The sequence below is a fragment of the Aquarana catesbeiana genome, linkage group LG08, assembly GCF_042186555.1.
Source record: "Aquarana catesbeiana isolate 2022-GZ linkage group LG08, ASM4218655v1, whole genome shotgun sequence".
NCBI classification, from domain to species: domain Eukaryota; kingdom Metazoa; phylum Chordata; class Amphibia; order Anura; family Ranidae; genus Aquarana; species Aquarana catesbeiana.
Genome location: NC_133331.1, coordinates 195,569,119 through 195,592,391, shown reverse-complemented (window position 1 = coordinate 195,592,391; position 23,273 = coordinate 195,569,119). Strand labels below are relative to the sequence as shown.

Genomic DNA, 23,273 nt, shown 5'->3' with positions numbered 1-23,273 from the left:
GTGATCCTGCCAGCAAGTCTGTTTTTCAACTGAAAGCTGATCTTCAGTTTAAATGTTTTTTGTTGTTTCTTCTGGCCAAGCTTGCCCAAATGAACCATTTTCCTCATGCCCGCTGGGTGTGCTGTATGAACTGTATGTGCTACATACAATAATAGCACTGTGTACCGGGTACCAGACGAGACCCTTCGGTCTCATGCCCAGTCAACAAATACAAAGCTTCTTCTGATTGGCTTAGTCAGAGAATAGGACAGTCAGCTTACCTCTCTGAAAGCAGAATGGGTAAAGAGGAGAATAATGGTCCAAAACTAAGTGCACAACTCCATCTCGAAACCTCAGTGGCCTGACTTTCACCTCCTTCGCTGGACCTTAAGACCCCTTTCACACTGGGGCAGTTTTCAGGCGCTTTAGCACTAGAAATAGCCTCTCATAGAATGCAGTAAGGTGAAAAACCCTGAGGGTTTACAACCCATTTAATTATAAAAAAAAAGATCAAAATAAAAGGGTCCCCTTGACCTCCGAAGGTGTTACCTCCTTCGTGACCAGACCGTTTTTTGCACTGTGCTACATTAATTGGCAACTGCGCGGTCATGCAACACTGTACCCAAATTAAATTTACAGTATATTCTTTATTTAACACAAATAGAGCTAGCTCTTTTGGTGGTATTTGATCACCACTGGGTTTATTTTTTGCTATAGAAAAAATATAATAATAATAATAATAATAATATATATATATATATATATATATATATATATATATATATATATATATATATATATATATATATATATATATATATTCTATTTTCGGTTAAACATATTCGTCAATATCAAATTTCTTCATAAATTTGGGCTAAAATGTATTCTGCTACATGTCTTTGGTAAAAAATAAAATCCCAGTAAGTTTAAAATTGGTTTGAGTGAAAGTTACAGTCTCCAAACTCTGGTATATATACATTTGAAATGGATCAATCCTGATGTACTGGTGGCCTATAATTTGAGGCCCTTAAAATGCCAGGACAGTACAAATATCCTCCAAATGACCCCCTTTGTGCAAAGTAGACAGTCTGAGGTATTTAGGAAGCATTGAGAGTTTTTTGAAAAATAAGAAATTGTATAAAGACAACGGAAACTTTTTTTTTTTTGCACATACTGCCACCAGTATTCAATCAGTCATCACATGACTGGTGTGGCAGTGATCAGGATACTGACTGGTGACAGTATTATAAACAAAATTGAATACTGCTTTACTCATTTTTAAACCTTTTTTTTTTTTTTTTTTTTTTTTTTTTTTTTACACACACACACACACACACACACTTTGTAACAGTAACCGTCATGAATGGGTTTCAGTCATAACAGCTGTGGTCTGCGATTGGCTACAGCTAATCACATTGTGCAGGGCGCTGCGAATGGCCCAAGTACCATGTGATTGCTGTGGGCCAATCACAGCATGACAATACTAAGCACAGCGGTTATGCATGAAACCCACTCATAACAGTTGTGTTTACACTGGGGTCACATGATCCCCCAGTCACTGCAAGCCACTGTTTCTGGTGGACACAGCAGTCCCGTAGGGGCATGCCAGTGAGCATGTGCCAGGCCTACAGCTGACGCATGCTCGCAATAAGCTACTGTGGGCGGGTGGAGAGTAAAGTGGTTGCAAACCCTTTCATATAGTGAAGTGACTGGCCTCAGGTGATACACAGAGATTAAAACAAATCCTCCTACATAAGTATCTGTAGTCTTCTCTTCATCCATTCAAAGTGCAGAATGTATAAAGTTTGTCTGAGCTGTCAAAAAAAAAAAAAAAAGAGGGGAGCGGAGAACTAAAGTTATACCCTGCAAAGCTCAGCGACGAGAAATCTGAGATGTGATTGGAGGGAAGAGACACTCCTCCCACACACAGCACACAGGAACAGATCTGAGGCTGTCAATTTGCTGGAGGTCCCTCCCGTCACCATTTTTCTCTTGTCAGAAGTGACTCGTGCTGATAGAGGAACGAAGCAGCTAAGAGAAATGATACTTGGTGCTCTTAACTTGCCGCCAATCACACATGTACATCATTCTGCTTCAAGTGGTTGTACCGGGGTGATGCCTCACCCCGGTACCGTTTAGAACAAACGGTCGGCTTTCTTGTAACAGTTACAGCAAAAGCAGCCGTATCCGTTACAGGCTTAAACACACAAAACAATTTTTTTGTATAAAGTGCATCCCCCCCCAAAATGCGTTTGCAAGACCGCTGCATAAATACAGTGACATAAAATATTGCAACAACTGCCGTTGTTGCTTCAAGTGGTTAATTGAGACAAGTACACACTACAGAGGGCTATGCTTTGTTCATGTCTAAGGTTTGCAACCACTTTAAGAGTTGGGGGGAAATGTAAGAAAAGATTTTGACTCTCCCTTTTCAAAAGCATCCAATACAAGGAAAAATGCAGCAATCAAAAGAGACAAAATACAGGGTTCTACACCTTAAAAAACAACCCTTTATTAAAGTCCCACTCACATTAAAAGCAATACAAAAAATTCCATGATGAAGAGCTAGAGATACACTCATACAGGCTCACCGCTCCATCTGAAATCAGGCTGACAGCTCAAGATCCCACCACTGAAGTAAAGCTGCTGCTCAAATGTCCTCTCTCCTCTCAACACTACCAAGTGTCAGTGCTCCACTCTATGCGTTAGGTCATAGACTGCCTGCCTCTGACTGGATCACCAGCTGTCATGTGGGGTCATCTGTTCTAACAAGATCCAGTGCATAATACAAAAGATGGGCAGCTGAACCCAGAGGCTGAGTATTTGGTAAATATATTAGCCCAGTATTGTCACATAGAGCTGAGGACTCTCCCCTGCTCTATGTAGTCTAGGTAACAACTTGGGAGATTACACAGGGCTCTTCCAACTTTTGGCCACCAGATGGGGATGGAAACATGTTACAGTTCTAGTTTAGAACCAGGATCAGGAATAAATTCACAAAACAGACCAAGAAAAGCCTCAAATTTGTGAAAATGGAGAAACTATGCCATGATTACTGTCAGACAGTTTACTTATTTTTATCAATTTTCCACATTAACTGAAACTTGTAACTAAAGAAAATTGCTTTGCTATACGCCTGAAAGTTTGACAGTCTGCAAGGATAAACAGGTGGGACTTAGAGCCACCAAATGGAGTTTAATTCAAAGAGGAATTCTATCCTTTATTATAGCCGCAAACCACATCCTGCCCTGCAGGGCAGCTGCTTCATAATGTAAAGCAGCTAAAAAGGGGCACCTAGATCAAAGCACAGAAGGATGTCTAAGGATGTGTGCTCTGTGGATTGCAAGACAATTCTCAACATTAAATAAATAAATAAATAAATATCTGCTGTTGCTTTAGTCAGTCCCACATGCCAGCTTTAAATAAATTAAAATATATTAACTTCAGGCACTATTGAAGCTGATTTGTTCATAAGCTACTTGTATAAAAGCAAACCACCACCAAGCCAGCTTACACGAGTCACAACAAAAAGGTCTAATTTTACTTTCCACTTAACTATGTTCACAGCAGGATTAAGATGCTAGACAATAACCAGAAGCAGAAGTATGCTGATCTGAACACCACAAAACACCGTTTAATCCACTTTTAATATTCAAAGTAGGAATTGAGCGATTATCAGCAGCTGATATTCACTTTTCTTTTTTTTGAAGCATCGATCACAAACATTCCCCAATATCACTTCAAGGGGTTTTACCGGGGTGATGCTTGCAGCTGCAGCCATCACCCCAGTACCGTTCTTTAGAGCAGACGGTCGGCTTTATTGCAACTACAACCAATGCAGCTCAGCAGCCGCCAGGCTGTTATTACAAGCAGTCTTAACCCCCAACGGGAGGCCCGAGCAGCCAGCCGCCTCTGCCAGCTGGCCTAAGCCCCAAACAAAGCAGACACTTCATTCAAGTCTTGAATCTAGTAACCTGGAAGTGATGTCATGACATTACTTCCCGGATTACTGGCATCTTAAAAGGCACCAGTTTTAAAAAAAATATAACGTATTAAAAAACGCCGATCTTCTTCGAATACTCTCAATACTTTTAGACCCCCGATCCCTCCATAAAGAGTACCTGTCACTGCCTATTACTGTCACAAGGAATGTTTACATTCCTTGTGACAGCAATAACAAAAAAAATAAAAAGTGTACATTTTTTTTTTTTTTTTTTTAATGTACAGAATATTGGTTATCGGCCTGAGAACTGGCCGAAATACTGGCATCATATTGGCACAGAAAGAACGATATTGGTCGATCCCTAATTCAAAGCAAACTCATCCATCCATGTCTACATACTTTATTATGCTGAGAAATCAGTTTGAAAAACACCTAACATTTCTGGCTGTGGATGTCTTGAGCAAGAGCCGATTATTCATGTAGCATTTATTTCCTAGAATCTATCCGCCCCTAGTTCAGGCATGCAGGCAGGAGGGTGTTCTTAGCTGAGAAAACCTAACCCCTCCACCCCTTCTGAAGACTCCTGGGATGTAGGACATCATTTGCCTTGGCCTGGAAACCAGTAAATCAATGAAAAAAGGTGTTGGGGGGGAGTGTATGTATATATACAAACACACACACACACACACACACACACACACACACACACACACACACACACACACACAGAGGGAGACAAATATCAAGGGTGAAGGGCAAAGTGTGCTCTCTAGAAGTCCAACTCAAAATCATGCTGACTGGAGGCCATGTAGGACCTTTGCAAAGAGACCACTGCTTCCATACAGTGCAGGATTCCTGCTCTACAGCGTGCCTGTGCAGGATAGGCTTTTCCACTTTCTACTAGGCTTTGGCTGCTTTCTAAAGAAAATGAACTACAACACTTTGTCCGCCTCTTTTGATGCCTCTGGAATGTAATGTGTTTGCATTATCTAAGGAAATATGTGACACAAATTGCACATATTCACAAAACATAGTGAAGATGAGTCACTTAATTTGAAGATCATGCAAAATAGTAGTAGTTAGCCAATGTGAAAATGAATGCGATTTTAAAAATTTTGACCACAGATACACTTAAATTGCTAAGTATTACTTTTTCCAAAGAAAATAACCCCCTGCTTATGAATGTTAACATAGTTACAGAGGAGTTCCGGCCAAAAATTAAAAGTCAGCAGTTACAAATACTGTAGCTGCTGACTTTTACTATTAGATAACTTACCTATCCAGGCATTCAGAAGTGTCTTCACCCAAGCCGATTCTTGAATCAGCTTTCCAGTGCTGGCGCCGCCATCTTGGCTAAGAGAAACCGGCAGTGAAGCCTTGTGGCTTTACAGCCGGTTTCCTACTGCGCATATCGCATTGTACTCTGAATAGGCCGACTGCGAGGGGAAGGCCCGAACATCCGGCTCATTTCGCCCTGGCAAACATTGGGTGGAGCTCAGCTTTAAGTTTGAGCTGCCCAAGTTTGCATCAAGTCAATATTAATTTATATAAAATATAACTCAATTTCTGTAGTCAAGTTTATATTCTGCTGATTAGGATAGTTTAATTCTAGCAGTCATGTCGCCTGACATATGCTCAAACTAGCATTAGATTTCCTGTGGCAAACAGAAGACCTCAAAATGTCAAGACATGTCAGGAATGAATATTGCAAAAAACTAAATAGAAAAATATTTTATATATATCTTTGAAAATAAAAACCCATAGAAAAATAGTGTTTAAAAACAAGTTATAAAAGATCAAAGTTGCTCAAGGGAAAGAAATTTTAATCTATCATAGCACAAGGAACAAATTTTGTGCACTAGAAATTTTAGCCTATACTGCCACCCAGTGGGGAGAAAAGAATATGTCATCTGTCAAAGAACATTCTCCCTAGGGATTTATTGGTGCTTGTCTAAATCCATTACATATTATCTTCTACAATGAAAAAAAATATGAAACATTAAACAAAGTGCACAGGGAGTAGTAGTAGGTATACCATAATGGAGAAAAGGCCATCAGTAAATGGGAATTCCATAATTGACGTGACGACTGCCCTGGGGATTGATGATGCTATAAACCCTCTTTCCCATTACCCCCCCCCCCCCCCTTTATTTTCTCCTCTTTTTCTTATATCTCCTTATGTTAACATGCTATGGTTATTATCTTTTGTTGTTTTTTTCTTGTTGGAATCGTGGTTTGTTTGCTGATACTTTTAAGCCCTCTACATGGGGGGGGGGGGGGGGGGGTGTAAATTCAACCCCCTTTCCAAGTTGCCTGTTAGTCAGGTTTTTCTACTATGGATAGGTTTGCTATTGTTATCGCCAAGTTTTGGGTTGGACAATGAATTCATCTCTCTTGTATGTGCTATGTATACTTTATCAGCGAATATATGACCTGGAATCCTTTATGCTGTTAAAAATTTGAGGGATATGAGCTTTGACTGACCTCTATTTTATTACATTATGACTTGAAAGCTGTCTCCTTATTACGATGTATTCTTTTGTAATCATTAAACAGAAAAATGTAATAAAAAAGACATTAAAACAAATCTACACATTCTACACAAATTCCTCCCTCCACATATCTCCAGTCTGGTTTTTAAAGCTAACCAGGTTTCTGTTGAAGAAATTTACCCTCATTTCCTTTCCCTAGACAGGAAGCAAGGGAAAATCTGCAATAGGCATACAGAAATAAAGGAGAAGTCCAGGTAAAACTAAAGTTAAACCTGCACTGTGCCACATTCTACTATCTACCCTGTAAAGCAAATATCACTGTACTTACCTATGCTGCAGCCGATCTGGTCCGGTCCCAACATCAGCTGTGGCTTCGCTGTGTAGGCGTGTGCCATTCATGGTGAAACTTATGTTGGAGAGAGGATCCATCATTTTCGGGTCCATATTTGATACCCCCATACCAGGCTTTGCACCTTCGGAGCGAGACGTGGAACGCACACCACCCCCAGGGATCAGCCGACTCACACCCTATTTACACCTAGTGCCAGGCGAGGCACTATTACATGTGAGTGCAACTGCCTTCATTGCCGCAGTTTTTAATATATAAAAAAATATATATATATATATATATATATATATATATATATATATATATATATATATATATATATATATATATATATATATATATATATATATATATATATATATATATATATATATCCATATCCGTGTCTCCTGTGGAGTCATTTTTTACGTTCTAGCTCCTTCCTGAGTGGCCATTGGAGTGGATTTATTCCATTAGTGGAACCAATCTGGTGCTCCCAAAGAGTTTTTTGACCGTCCTGTAAAAAGGGGTCAAACAGCTCTGGCGAGTGGCCATCTTCATACTGAGCACTTGTGGTGGAAGATCTAGAAGTTTTATCTCAGAGTATTCCATTTTGGTGTTGGGATTTATTCACGTACGGACTTTGCTTGCTTATTTTTTCATTATTGTGCACATTCAAGTTTGAAGTGTTTTATTTGTGCCAGTTTTTTATATGAACATGTATAGTGCCTTATTCTTTATTTTATAATGTCATCCCTGTAATGTTTGTTTTGCTGTCTGTGTCCCTATTCAGAAGATTTTACTTCACTTTCTGTCCCGATGACAATTGGATTTTGGGTTGTTTTTCCCATAATAACTCTTACAGGAATAAATTTCCCTTCCTAAGGGTAGATTTCCTCTCACTTCCAGTTGTCTCCCTCTGCTTGTAAGTACGGTAGGAGTTGTTTGTAAGTCGAATGTTTGTAACTAGGGGACCAATACTCAGTTTCCATTCTCTCACCCTGTGTAGGCCATGTCTTTTATGTCCTGGAATGTCTCTCGGGAAAAAGGGGAATGTATGCAAGATTTTCCAATGGTGTAACTCTTTCTATGGGGAAAAAGATCTATTATCAATCAGACTGACCATTAAAATTGTTTTCATAAAATCATTTTATGCCGATTCCAGGGTTTCTTGGAAAGCTACGATATATCACCTCCTCACCCCCTGTTCTAACCCTCTAAATGCAACACTGGCTGTGGGGCAGTTGTAGCAAAGCCTTATTCACCTGGGTGCAGTAGTGCCCGCCCAATATGACAGAGGGTATCATTCCTGCCATGGCCACAGCATGTGTATGACCCAAGCAGCTGTCTCTGCAGCTAAAGGGGAGCAGTTGGGGGGAGGGTTTAAAAATGTGGCTCAATCTGCATGGTTTTACCATCTCCCAACCTCACAAATGAGCAAGCCTTTAGACTGTGGTGGCCCAAGACTGAAAAACATTTTTAAAGGGCACTTTGAGGCAAGCAGTTCCCCCAAAATTTAACACTCACATTCTCCTTTTCAGTCCTGGCTGTAGACACATGCTCTACAAAAAACTCATGCAGTCATGACCTACTTCTAGCAGTGTGTACTTACCAAATATTACATAACTACAGTAAACTTTTTTTAATGGTTTCTGGTGATAAATACAAATATTAAAACCGGTATGTGGAGCAGATGACAATATGACCAATATGCTGGAGCATGGTTCCCAGGCTTTTTCATGTACTTTCTGGCAGCCCCTTTACATAAACTGTACCCCTCAACGGGGGAGGTGGAACAGAGGGTGTAATAGGAGGAAGGTGCTAGGCAAAGAGGAGAAGAGCACAGCCCACATCTCCTCCAAAGCATAGGCTCTCCACTCCATTGACTCCACTGATGCAGATACAGTGATGTTACCGCTTCGACCGCCATTATTCATTTTTTTCCCTGTACCCCTCGGTTCCTAGCACATATTGGGAACTGCTGCTCTTAATGCTTGAATATTTAAAGAAAAAACTATAGTAGCTGCATTAGTAAATAGCTGCAAAGTCTTTCAAATCAGTAAAGTTCTGCTGGAGTTTAGGAGGGTAAACAAGTTAGTTGCTGGATGACATTTAGTCTGGACCGCAGCCATTGGCATAAACGGCTTATTTTACTTCCTCTATGATTACAACCTTCCATTTGAGGAGCAATGTTGAAAACTTGTAAAAACCACAAACATGTCAAATTTATAGAAGAGGCAGCCAAAATAACGACAGCAAGCCAACGCCTAACGGATGTTTAAAAATAACACCAGAACAGTATTAACTGTATCATCAGCTTTTTATGCCAGTAACCCAACCAGATTTCTGAAGCTATAGCAACATGGTGTATTAATCAACTACAGTAAGCTTATGTACAAATCTGATCTCTCAAACTATGCTAAAACCTCTAGATAATGGAAGGACAGCATCGTGCCCACAGCAACCTGGAAAATGGATAATCACACAAGTAGTATGTAAACCCTTCTCTTGTATGTTTTATTAGATCCGTCAAATAAGCAAAAACCCTAGTTAGACTTACCGGTAACGGTATTTCTACGAGTCTTTCAGGACAGCACCTGGAGAGAGCGCAGCGCCACTCACTTTCCCAGGAAACACTGCAGTCAGTTTCTTTAAAGACCGGACACTTCCACCATGGCCTCAGTTGTTCATAGAGTACCTCCAGCCATGCTGAAATTAGATAAGCAGAACACAGCAATAACACATCTTACAACCTCAAAACTTAGGGCGGGTCATCGGCGCTGTCCTGAAAGACTCGTAGAAATACCGTTACCGGTAAGTCTAACTAGGGTTTTCTCCCTTCGTCTTTCAGGACAGCACCTGGAGATGATAAAAGAGTACTTACTCTAGGGTGGGACCACCGCCTGCAGGACCTTCCTGCCAAACGACTGTTCCGCTGCTGATAGCAAGTCCAACCTGTAGTGGCGGGTGAAGGTGGAGAAACTTGTCCACGTGGCCGCTTTACAGATCCGACCCGGGGAAGCCCCTGCCCTCTCTGCCCAGGACGTTGCTACTGCCCTTGTTGAATGGGCTACTACCCCCTTAGGGGGCTCTGCTCCTGAAGCTTTATAAGCTTCGCTGATGGCCATTCTGAGCCATCTACCTATGGTGCTTTTGGATGCTCTATACCCCTTCCGTGGACCAGAGAAGAGAACAAAGAGCGAATCTGATCTTCTAAAATCTTTCGTTATCTCTATATAGTGTAATAAACACCTTCTCACGTCCAGGGAATGGAAAGACCTCTCCTTAGCACTGGACGGGTTAGGACAAAAGGTAGGGAGAATTATCTCTTGTTCCCTATGAAATGCTGATGCCACCTTTGGCAAGAAACCCGGGTCAGTTTTTAGCACTACCCGGTCTGGAAAAATATAACAAAAGGGTTCTCTTATGGAAAGAGCTTGTAACTCGCTTACTCTCCTAGCTGAAGTTACTGCTACTAACAGGACTATCTTTAACGACCATAGCCTGATTGATGCTTCCTCTGGAGGTTCAAAAGGCCCTTTGATTAGGCCCCGCAGAACCACAGACAGGTCCCATCTAGGAAAAAACTTAAAAGGTATTGGCCTAGCTCTGGCCAATGCCTTGAAAAACCTAATAAGCGGCTCCCTTGATAATTGCCTCTCAAGGAAAACCGATAATGCAGCTACCTGCACTTTTAGGGTGCTAGCTACCAACCCCATCTCCATTCCCTCATGGAGAAACTCTAGCACTGGAGCAATTTCCTGTGGCGAAAGTATCCTAGTCGCACACCAGCTATTAAATCGCTTCCACGTTTTGAAGTAGATGGCCCTGGTAACCTCCTTACGACTATTCAGCAGGGTAGAGACCAGTTTATCTGAAAGGCCCTTATTTTTTAACATCTGCTCCTCAGTAACCAACCTGTCAACCTGAGATGCTGGGTATTTGGGTGATGAAGGGGGCCCTGCGTTAGGAGGTCCTTCCGAAGCGGAAGCTCCCAATAAGGTTCCACCGCCATCCCCTGTATTGTTGCGAACCAAGCCCGTTTGGGCCAGAAAGGAGCCACCAGAATCATAGTCGTGTTCTCTTTCTGTAGCTTTCTTAAGACCCAGGGGATCATCTGAAGGGAGGGAAAGGCGTAGCACAACTGGAATTTCCATGGCTGCGCTAATGCATCCAATCCCTCTGCCTGATCCTGCCTGTTCAGTGAGAAGAAGGCCTCTACTTTTGCATTCTTTTGGGATGCGAAAAGATCTATTTGGGGCATTCCCCATCTTTCTGTTAGTTGTTGGAAAGTCTCTACATTCAGACTCCATTCTGCTTCCAGTATTCTTTCTCTGCTCAGAAAGTCTGCTAGAAGGTTTAAATCTCCCTTCAGATGTACCGCTGTTATGGAGTTTAGCCTGTTTTCTGCCCAGGCTAGAATCTGGAGTGCCAAGGATAGCAGAGCCCTGCTCCTTGTTCCTCCCTGCCTTGATATATAAGCCACCGCTGTGGCATTGTCCGATAGGACCTGAACATGATGGCCCCGGACTGTTCTTTCGAAGGCCCATAGACCCAAGAGAATAGCCCTCAGCTCTCACCAATTGGAGGACTTTCTGGCTTCCCAGTCTGTCCAACTCCCCTGAGCCATCTGCTCGTCCAGGTGGGCGCCCCAACCCCAGGAACTTGCGTCTGTTGTTAATCTTTTCTGCAAAGGAAAACTCCAGAGCAGACCCCTGTTCAGGTTTGAGTGATTTCTCCACCACCAAAGCTTCCTCTGAACCCGCGCAGGTATCCTTATTAATTTTTCTAGGGACTCTCCATAGGACCAACTCGTTAAAATTGTCTGCTGGAGCTCCCTTGCATGTAGACGTGCCCACTGCACCGCTGGAATAGTCGCAGTGAGTAGCCCTAAGACCGACATAGCTGCTCTTATGGAGATTGGCATATTTGTCTGCGTCTTCTTCACTGCCCCCTGAAGCTTCTCCCTCTTCCCTTCGGGGAGAAAAATTTTCTCCTGGATGGAATCTATCGTGTAGCCCAAGAATAGTATGGTCTGAGATGGAATCAAGTTTGATTTCTCCTCGTTGATTATCCATCCTAGACCCACCAGGTGTCTCATTGTCTTTTCCAGATCTCTCACTAACAGGTCCCTTGTTTTGGCAAAAATTAGTAGATCGTCTAGATAGGGCAGGACTGATACCCCCTCTACTCTGAGTGGGGCCAAGGCCTCCGCCAGGATTTTTGTAAAAATCCTCGGAGAGGATGACAGCCCGAAAGGGAGAGCTCTGAACTGGAGATGAAGGGTAGATTCCCCCAGTTTTATCGCAAACCTTAGGCGTTTGAGATGTTGATGCTACTGGTACATGTAAGTATGCATCTCTCAGGTCTATGGAAGCCATAAAACATCCCGGGGTCAGGAGATTCTTCACTGAGAATATTGTGTCCATCCTGAACTTCTTGTACCTGATAGTCTTGTTTAGAATCTTCAGGTTCAGGATGAGCCTGAATTTTCCCGACGGTTTCTTCACAAGAAATGTGTGAATAGCACCCCTGTTCTAATTCCCCAGGGGGCACGTTCACTATCACCTTTTGTAGCATCAAGTCCTTCAGGATAGCTGTCATTGCTAGTGACTTTTCTGAGTCTCGGGGAGCCTGGGTTATGTAAAAACGCACAGGAGGAGGTTGAGAAAATTCCAGCCTGTAACCCTCCAAGATGGTCTTGAGGATAAACTGGCTGCTTGTTATAGTCTTCCACTGTAAAAAGAAGGTCTGTAACCTTGCTCCCACAGTTGGGTGACCATCACTGGGTTTTTGGGCTTGTGGTTGGGGGGCGAAAAAGTACTCCTGACTTACCCCTCCCTCTTTGAGACTTCCAAGGCCTTTTGTAGCCTGCCTCTTTGGTATCTGGGGTTTTCCGAAAAGCACGAAAATTTTTGTTGCCTTGCGGAAGTACCTTCTTCTTTATAGGGAAAGCCTTCTTTTTGTCAGCTGTTCTGTCAAGAATAGCTTCCAGCCCAGGGCCAAACACTAGATCACCTTCAAAGGGTAAACCGCATAATTTTGTCTTTGAAGCAGTATCCCCTGTCCATGTCTTGACCCATAACGCCCTGCGAGCTGAGTTTATCAGAGCTGTGGATCTGGCTGACATCCTGATTGACTCCGCTGAGGCATCTGCTATATACCCTACCGCCTTTGATAACACCGGGAGCGTATCTAGCAGATCCTTACGAGGCGTCCCTGCCTCAATGTGGACTTTCAGCTGCTCCAGCCAGTGTTCCAGATTTCTGGCTACCACCGTTGAGGCCATGGCAGGCTTCAAATTTGCTAAAGAATCCCATGCCTTCCTTAATAGGGAGTCTGCCTTTTTGTCCATGGTATCTTTAAGGATACCCATGTCCTCAAAGGCCAGGTCAGTATTCCTAGATACCTGGGAAAAAGCTGCGTCCAGTCTTGGCTTTTTATTCCAAATATGCGAGCTATCCTCATCAAACGGAAACCTTCGCTTGAGGGATTTAGAAAAGAAGGGGGCTCTCTCTGGACCCTTCCACTCCCTCTTAATGGTCTCTGATAGGAATTTATGTACAGGAAAAACCCTGTGTTTTTCCTCCCCGAGGCCTTGGAACATCTTATCGTGTAGGGATAGCTGAGCCTTATCCTCTGTGATGTTAAGGGTAGTATGAGTTGTTCTTTGTAGATCATCTACCTCCTCAAGGGATAACTTGTACCTAGAAGAAGGAGAAGAAGCTTCATTTACTTCTTCTGCTTCCTCATCCGAATTTAGTAAAATGTTACTTTCCTCCTCCTCTGAGTCGCTGCCCCCTCTGGATGCTGAAACAGAGGATTGAGAATGTGGCACCACACTGCTATGCGCCGTTGGACGCCTATCTAGGTAGGACCTGAAGGACTCAAAGGTGTCTGCCAGTTCCTTCCTGAAAGAGCTTAGCAATTCGCTTTGCTGAGCTGCAGGACTAGCAGGAGCTGTCTCCTCCTTAACTATGTCCGTAATGCAAGATTTGCATAATATTTTGGGCCAGGAATCCCTCAGTAACCCCTTACAAGAGGGACACTTCCTTTTAACAATAGGGGAGACATGCTTGGTCTTTTCTTTAGCCTTCTGCAATATCCCAAGGGAAAAAAGATAATTGCTGAACCATATTTCACAAACAACAGCATACATGCTGTATAAAAAGGAACACAGAAAAAAACACCACCAAGGAAGTTAACCCTTTAACACCTATGATCTGTTCCACAGCCGGTGAATCACCCCACAGATCCACATTAAAACATAATTAATCACTTATCCCTCCTTTAGTACTCAGGACCAAGTGATCTGCAGGCTCCCCCTTTTTTTTTTTTTTTTTTTTTTTAGGGAAGGGATAATATATAAACATTATAAATGCCCATAGAGTAAAGACAGAGACCAGTATCCCTGCTTACCTGAGCCTGGCTGATTGTTGTGGCTCCTGCTCCTGCCACCGCCGTCTGATCGTCCTCCATTATTGACAGGACACACAGCGGCGTTTGTGCTCTTTTATTTGATTTTCCCGGGCCGCTCACCGCTGTGAGGGCCGGAAATGAAATCAGCCGTGGAGACCACCCCCCCCTCCTGCGTTCCAGTGGCCGGAACCGGAAGCCGCGTCGCGCCGCTCGAGGCCCCGCCCCCGGTCGGAAATGACGCGCTTGCCATCCGAACCCGGAAGGCGTGCGGCCCGTGGAATAGACGCCGTTCTACTCCACAGCCCTGCCACCGGTCTGTAGGAGCGGGACCCGCGCAGCCTGGCTCTCGCCGAGCATGAAGAGGAGGAGGCACCGGAGAATCCCCCACACGTCAGGGAGGATGCTGGGCTGTCTTAGGAAAAGAAGAAAACGATCCGGTATGCCCATACTTTCACCACCTGGAGAAAGCGCAGCACACCCCTGGTTCCCTGCAGCGCTTCCACCATGGCGGAGGAAACACTACAACTGAGGCCATGGTGGAAGTGTCCGGTCTTTAAAGAAACTGACTGCAGTGTTTCCTGGGAAAGTGGGTGGAGCTGCGCTCTCTCCAGGTGCTGTCCTGAAAGACGAAGGGAGAAAAATATATATGTTGGACTATTAATCTACTGAGCTGAGAACTTTGTTTATTAGCAGCACTGTACCCAGCTGCCTCGGCTGACTACAGAATAACCCCTGCTTTATGTTAAGGGGATAGAGAGAATGTGTTCTGCAGTTCTAATGCATTTCATGAAGCAGGTTGATAAAGATGCTCCTCCACAAATACAGTACATTGATGCCTGGTAAGGAGGAGAAGACAAGCGCCAACTAAATGTAGCAGTTTAAAAAGATTGAATAAATGATCAATGTCACTCACAAGAGAAGGTAAAAAACAGGCATATCATGCTGCATCTAGGAGTCCTAGGCAGCACAGGTCCCAGCTTTGATCTGTGTGTGGATGGAGGGATGTATGTCCAGGCTGAAGGGAATGCCGATAGCTCTTGGGGATTCCAGAGTCTGTGGAACGCAGGGCACGGCGGATGTGACGTCACAACCGGACCCGATTCAAAGATGTGGCGACACTGCTACACTTAGTTGGCACTTGTCCTCTCCTCCTTGCCTCCCACAGAAGTTGCTTCTTGGACGGAGCTGCCAAATTAGTGAGCTTTTGGAGATGGACTATTCTACTAATGGGCTTTTTTACTAACAGACTTTTAACCCATTGTGGGCTGTAACCCCCACGCCATTTCCCCATTTTTTGCACCAATCATCTCAGGTTTTCATTGGATGCCTGGTACACACCACCAGTTTTTTTTTCGTTCAGACGGCTGAACGAAAAAAAAAAAAAAAAAAAAAAAAAAACACACAAACACGATCACGGCTTCCCAGCCAAGGCAGCGCAGTTTTTTCAATGCAGAGGCCGGGCGTGACTCCATAACATAGCGCCCAGCCTCCAACAATCATAGAGATCTCTATGATCAACATCCGGGGCCGCCGGATCCTGTCTCCGACTCATCGATCGTAGCGGTGAGTCGGTAGAAGCACCGGAGGGCGGTGGAAGACGTCCCCCCTCTCCTTCCGTAAGAAAGATCAAGCGGCGGAACAGCCGCTATGATCGTTCTTATGGTGTAGGGAGTCGCCAGCTAAAAACAGACATTATTCAGATATCCCCGCTCAAAGTCCATCACGTCATATGACGGTGGGCAGGCAGTAACAGGTTAAAGTATTTTTTTTTTTTAAAAAAACAAAACATGCTATACTTACCTGCTCTGTGTAATGCTTTTGCACAGCGCAGCCCAGATTCTTCTCTTCTGGGGTCCCCCACCGATGCTTCTGGCTTCTCCTGCCTTTAGAGTGCCCCAACAGCAAGCTGCAAAGTAGAGCATGCCCCTATAGCAAGGTAAAAATAACTTCTGCCTTTAGACCCACTCCCTTCCTGCCCAGGACTATATGTCCCATGAGGCATTGCTCTTCACACATTCACAAGTTCCCAGGCACTTACTGCCATGTATGGCTGGAATACTGCGCTGTATGTGTGCTGCACTGTATTTCCTGATATGTAAACAAATAATTCATTCTGTATGTAAGCCAACTAATCGGCTGGCGGATTAAGCGATTCAGACTCGATTAATCAATTCGTTTCAGCCCTAGTTGATTGTAACAAAGTTGATCCATCAATCGATTTGAGTACAACCAGACTGACTTTTACATGCGATTACTGGCAGCTGCAATGGCCACTAGCAGCAATCCTTATGTTCTGCCAGCCAGGAAGGCTCCATACGCAATACATTACATTTTTGGCTTTGGGTTTAAAACAGCTTTAAAAAAAGTCTCTTGCAATTGTTTTCATGCTTTTTTTGGTCTGTGCATGTCTGCCATCTTCCACTAGTACACCTCACGGCTACTAATGTAGTATGCCTCACTCTATAAGTCCTACAATTCCCACAATGCTGGTAGAGGTGTAGTTCATCTCAGGGGCAAGCAGAAAGCATGACTATATTTACATACACAATGGGGGGGGGGGGGGGGGGGTGTGAAAATTTATGTACACACCCTAGAACAGGAAGAAAAGTCTCTGCCCTTTCTGCTACAAAAGTCCTGGGCCGTGCATTGATCAGTGTGACGGGCACAGTGGGAGGGAGCATACAGAGGAAAGTGTCCAGTATGGAACGTTTCTCACAGGTACACAAATCTGGGGCAGGTAGTGACAATTTCTGCCTTGAGGCCTGACTGAATTCTATTCTAAAGGGTAACTATTTCTTAGCCATCGGTGGCAACAATCCATGCTTATATAGTATCTCCAGCATTGTCGTCACACTGCACATGCTAGTCATCTTTTTAGGCAAGTGGCTAAGTGCCTGTCAGTATGGCCTGGGTAGTGGGTGAAGCCAAAACAGCAGCAGTACACATGGCCTGGCGACATTACTTTAAGCTTTCCCACAAGGCCATGTAAAGCAGAATGGACCGGTCACTGAAGCATTAGATCTGCCTCCATAGGCATCAGAGCCTCAGACCTTGCAGCAAAAAAATAAATAAATAATAAAAAAAGAAACACAATTGCTGACAGTGAAGGGGGAAGACAAAAATATCTGGATTTGGCAGCACTTTAAAATTAAACCAATACAGACAGCAAGATAGCTTATGGTAAATGAGATAATAAAAAAAGAGAAGGAAGATATAGGTCCAACTGACTTACAGTTCCTTGTGTTTGTCTTCAGCCAGAATCTGATCATTTGCCTTCAAGCCATACCTTTAAAAGAGAAATATAGTGTATGATCAGAGTTATTTATGCTAATAAGAAAAGTTTCCTAAGCATTAGATGTCATTCTTATGAAAGATCACTTAAAATGGTATATTATTCACATACACTTTTCATAAAATACGGATCTCTTAAGATATCGAACAGAGGAAGTTGAGCCTTAGGCATGATTACGGTTTCACTGCACCAGAAAGTGTACAAGTAGGATGTTCGTTGTTAGTGTTTTAGCCCATGCCCAGAATATCATTTTCATTTTTTGAATTCATGAACTGGTGGTCCTAATCCTGTGTGCTTAAAACATCTTAAAATGACATCATATTATGTTTCTTATACCATTGTTGTAACACATGTAAATTACATATTGTTTATGTTGGTATTATTCTTCCCCCCCAAGGACGATTAGATCACTATGTACATGGATTGTGTGGAAGTATTGCGTTTACTCCTGTTAAAAAAATAGTCAATAAAAATAAACTTATCTGCTCTGTGCAGTGGTTTTGTACAGAGCAGCCCCGATCCTCCTTCTCGGGTCCCTCCCTCCTGTTGAGTGCCCCCACAGTGAGCAGCTTGCCATGGTGGCACCCAAGCCCAGCCGCAGCTACCTGTGTCCATTCAGACATGGAGCCGTGGTTCGGCCCCACCCTCTCTTCCCCGATTGGCTAACTGACTATAATTGACAGCAAACCTTGACAGATGAACACATGTAATGTGTGATGCAGGAATCTCTCCCATGGAGCTTTTTCATTCTGACAAGGGGGACATCCGCGTGCTGTTGTACAACTGCTATCTTGTTTGGGATCCTATAAGAAAGTAATGGCAGCTCAAAACCCATGTTTTTCATGCGTTTTTGGAAGGGAGGTGAGAATGTAACCCTAAGGTTTCATGTGCACTGGCAGCTCCTAAACTTGGGTTTAGGAGCTTTTGGCTTTTTTTGCCAAAGTGCCTAAACTGTCCATGTACACAGACTTTTAGCAGTTTAGGAGTTGCTGTGCTTAGGGGAAGTTAAATCCCTCTCTTGAGCATGGCAGAATCGCAGTTCAGGAGAGGAACGCTTTGACCGCAGGAAAGTGCAAAAACGCAGCAAAATCCCGTAAAGAATTGCTGCTAAAACACGCTTTGCGTTTTCCCATGGCTGTGGACAGGGGCTACCAGTGTACACAAAGCCTTAAATTGGGTGAAATTAAAGCGTACATAAAAAAAAAAAAAAAAAAAAAAAAGTACAAACCCTGAATCTTTTCTAAGATGGTGAGGTGACCAACCACACACCTGTATAAAAAAAGCATAGATAATAATAATAATACTACTACAGGACTTACATAGCGCCAACAGTGAGGCTATATCAGAATGCAAAACAGATGTAATAACCTCAGGAGTCCTTCCAACACACACATGTATTTTAGCAGTGTCGTAGCTACACTGCAACCAGCCTCACCACTATAAAAAAATATATGGATTTCAGGAATCTTACAACCTATCACTGTAAAGAACAGAATAATCCACTGAGGAGCAAGAAGTGAGAATCCTATTCCTAACACTGGAAACATTCACTGGATAGAAAATAGGAGAGAAAAGACTAAGGAGACCTCAGAAAACCACAGCTCGGTCACAGGAGATGATCCATCATCCAGTAATCAGGTCCCACAAAAGCCTAAGGGCTTACACTATTCCACAAAGAAGGAATCTGCAGCAGGGTAAAACTGGCCATAGATAAAGAAAAATTCAGACAAGTTCAGCAGTAAATCAGACAAAGCTCAAATCGTCTATGGCCTTTCCTGTTCAAAAGAAATTGATAGACTCATCTCAAAAAACAGGACTGCTGGTAAATTTGTTCAATCAGTGCCTGCAGCAAATAGGCTGCAGCAATGGCCAGTGTATTCTGACAGCAGGAGTCCCCACTGTCAGAATACAATAGAGCCTGTGAAAAAGCAACAGTATAAAAAAAAGGTACCAACAAATAGTTCATGGGCAACACTTTAAAAGCCTTTACAGTTTCAGTTGAGAACATGTTTGATTAGCTTACTGTAATATAAGTGTGTGTGTGTGTATATATATGTATGTATCTGTGTGTATGTGTGTGTATATTGACCAAAACTGATGAACAAATTAGATTTTTGAAAACATTTTTGGGGATATTTATTATAGCAAAAAGTAAAAAATAGTTTTTCTTCAAAACTGTCACTTTTTTTGTTTATAGCGCAAAAAATAAAAAACCACAGGAGGTGATCAAATACCACCAAAAGAAAGCTCTATTTGTGGGAAAAAAAGGACGTCAATTTTCTTTGGGTACAGGAACGCAGGACCGTGCAATTGTCAGTTAACCTCTTCCGGACCAGGAGTTGTACTGCGGCAGGTTGGCTCCCCTGGGTGAACCACCGTAACTCTACGTTGGCCCTTTAAGACGCTGTAGGAGGCACGCTCGTGCAGCGTGTGTCTGGAGCCAATGCGGGTGCGATGACCACCAGGCACCCGCGATCGCTCGTGACAGAGCGAGAACCGGGATCTGTGTGTGTAAACGCACAAATCCCGGTTCTCTCAGGGGAGAGAAGACAGATCGTGTGTTCATACTAAATATGAACGATTTTGGCAAAAAAAAAGTTGAGTACATATCAGCCTAAACGGAGGGAATTTTTTTTTTTTTTTTACCAAAATTGTCGCTCTTCTTTTGTTTTTATAGCGAAAAAACTAAAAACCGCAGATGTGATCAAAATACTACCAAAAGGAAGCTCTATTTGTGGGGAAAAAAGGACGCCAATTTTGTTTGGGTACAGCGGCGCACCACCGCACAATTGTCAGTTAAAGCAACGCAGTGCCGCATCACAAAAAATGGCCTGGTCTTTGAGCAGCCAAATCTTCCAGGGCTTAAGTGGTTAAAGTGACGCAGTGCTGTATCGCAAAAAGTGGCCCGGTCAGGAAGGGGGTAAATTCTTCCAGGGCTGAAGTGGTTAAAGGGAAGCATACTGGTAGACCTCAAAGTGTCAAGTTGGTAAAATGAAGGCAATATGCCTTAAAAACAGAAAATGCACAACAAAACAAATGAGGAACATATGGTAAGAAACTGAAGTGACATCATTTTTCAGGATATAATCTGATACAGAAATTTGTTTTTAGAAATCCAAAAAAAATGATAATAATTTCCTCAGAATTGAGGGATTCCATTTTTTTCCTCTGCAGAAACAGTTGCAACTGACCTAGCTCTCTTCCGTCTGGATTTAACAAAAAAAAAAAAAGTTGGAATGTTAAATGAAAGTTTTAGTTTTGAGGCATGTCTGTAATTATTTTGGTATCCACAGTGCAACCCTGTGGTGATACAAAAACAAAAAACAAACGTAATTTAGTCCATGTCTGTAATTGGCTGTTGGTTTTTTTTTTTTTTTTTTTTTTTTTTTTTACTACACAATAAACAATTTAGAGCCCTTTCACACTGACAGCCCATCCGCATCAGCGGTAAAGCGCCGCTGGTTTTTGAGGCGCTTTTCGGCCACTAGCAGGGTGCTTTTAACCCCAGCTAGCGGCCAAAGGGTTAAAATTGCTCACAATTCACCACTGCCTAGGTGCTTCCAATTGATTTCAATGTACAAGGATGCTTTAGGAGCGATGTATACACCTAAAAAGTGTCCCAAAGATGCTGCTTGCAGGACTTTTTTTTTTTTTTTTTTAACGTCCTGCCAGCGCAGCGCCCCAGTGTAAAAGCACTGGTCTCATCAGACCAAAGAATCTTATTTCTCACCATCTTGGAGTCCTTCAGGTGTTTTTTTTAGCAAACTCCATGAGGAGAGGCTTCCGTCGGGCCACTCTGCCATAAAGCCACAACTGGTGGAGGGCTACAGTGATGGTTGACTTTCTACAACTTTCTCCCATCTCCCGACTGCATCTCTGGAACTCAGCCACAGTGATCTTTGGGTTCTTCTTTACCTCTCTCACCAAAGCTCTTCTACTCCGATAGCAAAGTTTGGCTGGACGGCCAGCTCTAGGAAGGGTTCTGGTCGTCCCAATAGTCTTCCATTTAAGGATTATGGAGGCCACTGTGCTCTTAGGAACCTTAAGTGCAGCAAAAACATTTTTTGTAACCTTGGCCAGATCTGTGCCTTGCCACAATTCTGTCTGAGCTCTTCAGGCAGTTCCTTTTACCTCATGATTCTCATTTTCTCTGACATGCACTGTGAGCTGTAAGGTCTTATATAGACAGGTGTGTGGCTTTCCTAATCAAGTCCAATCAGTATAATCAAACACCGCTAGACTCAAATGAAGGTGTCGAACCATCTCAAGGATGATCAGAAGAAATGGACAGCACCTGAGTTAAATGAGTGTCACAGCAAAGGGTCTGAATACTTAGGACCATGTAATATTTCAGTTTTTCTTTCTTCAATTCTGTGTTTTTCTGTCAATATGGGGTGCTGTGTGTACATCGGGGAAAAAAATGAACTTAAATGATTTTAGCAAATGGCTGCAATATAACAAAGAGTGAAAAATTTAAGGGGTCTCAATACTTTCCGTCCCCACTGTACACACGGATAAGATATATGATGTAGCAACGCTCAAGTCCGTGGACATAAAAGTAAATGACATTAAAATTAGTGTCTTTATATCTCTCTCTATCCATACGATTATTGGTATAATAGTCTATAAAAAGGATAAACAATGAACTGTAGCCCATAAAAATAGTCCAGAAAAGGAGTCTATGATGTGTAGATCATCCGTAATGTAGATAAGAGTGGTAGCCAGGGGGATCTATGCAACCAAAATACCAAGGGCAGCTTCCTGTAGAGTGAAGTCAGCTCTCCACTTACACATAAAAAATTCAAAGAGAAAGCGCCTCTTAAGTATCAGTGATTTATTAAAGTGTTAAACGCATATATAAGCACTTACATTAAGCCTGAGGAATAACAGCTTCCATAGAGAACTGAACCCGGTAGTCGTCAAAACTCCAATGGTGTGGGGCTGGATGGGTGCCGGGCGGATGGCCGCGGACCTCCGCTCGGAAGCGCCGGCTGTGTGTGCGGTGAAGTGGAGGAATCACTTCCGCGTTCCAACAGGTCACATGGGTGATGACGTCACTCGGGTAGTTCAGATTCGCTGGGGTCCACTACGCGTTTCTGAGCATGCGCATAGTGGACCCCAGCGAATCTGAACTACCCGAGTGACGTCATCACCCATGTGACCTGTTGGAACGCGGAAGTGATTCCTCCACTTCACCGCACACACAGCCGGCGCTTCCGAGCGGAGGTCCGCGGCCATCCGCCCGGCACCCATCCAGCCCCACACCATTGGAGTTTTGACGACTACCGGGTTCAGTTCTCTATGGAAGCTGTTATTCCTCAGGCTTAATGTAAGTGCTTATATATGCTTTTAACACTTTAATAAATCACTGATACTTAAGAGGCGCTTTCTCTTTGAATTTTTCACTGTACACACGGAGGATGGCTATTACACTGCTCGCTAAATGCCCGGAGCTTGAATGAACCTGAGAAACTATTGCAAATCCTATATAATCGTCATAAAAATAAGGTCAACATAGGCCTTTTCCAGATTTATTCCCATTCGGATCACGTCCCTCATTCCAAGTCTAAGCATAACCCAATGACCCATCATTTAGTGGCAACACGTTCACACTCAGAGCAGATACTTATTCCTCAAACTCATAATCAATGCCAATCTCTACACAATAGCCAATATAGACATTCCCAAACAAGAGCAGGTAGCCTTTACCATTAGATACAGACATAGGTTTTGCTGAAAGGGTACTTTTATTACAGGCAGGTGATTTTACCCGTATCCTTGACCCTACTGTAGATACTCTCTGCAGGGAGGAGCAGGACA

The 23,273-nt window shown here is 43.1% G+C and overlaps 1 protein-coding gene across 6 annotated transcripts in view; it reads right to left on the bottom strand.

Moving 5' to 3' along the window:
- The window catches only part of ADK (adenosine kinase), a 315,535-nt gene that overhangs the window by 196,229 nt on the left and 96,033 nt on the right, over window positions 1-23,273 (bottom strand). For all 6 annotated transcript variants that reach the window (XM_073596766.1, XM_073596760.1, XM_073596764.1 and 3 more), the window contains one exon: window positions 17,394-17,447. In XM_073596766.1, the coding sequence (XP_073452867.1) occupies window positions 17,394-17,447 (54 nt within the window). The remainder of the gene's footprint in view (window positions 1-17,393; window positions 17,448-23,273) is intronic.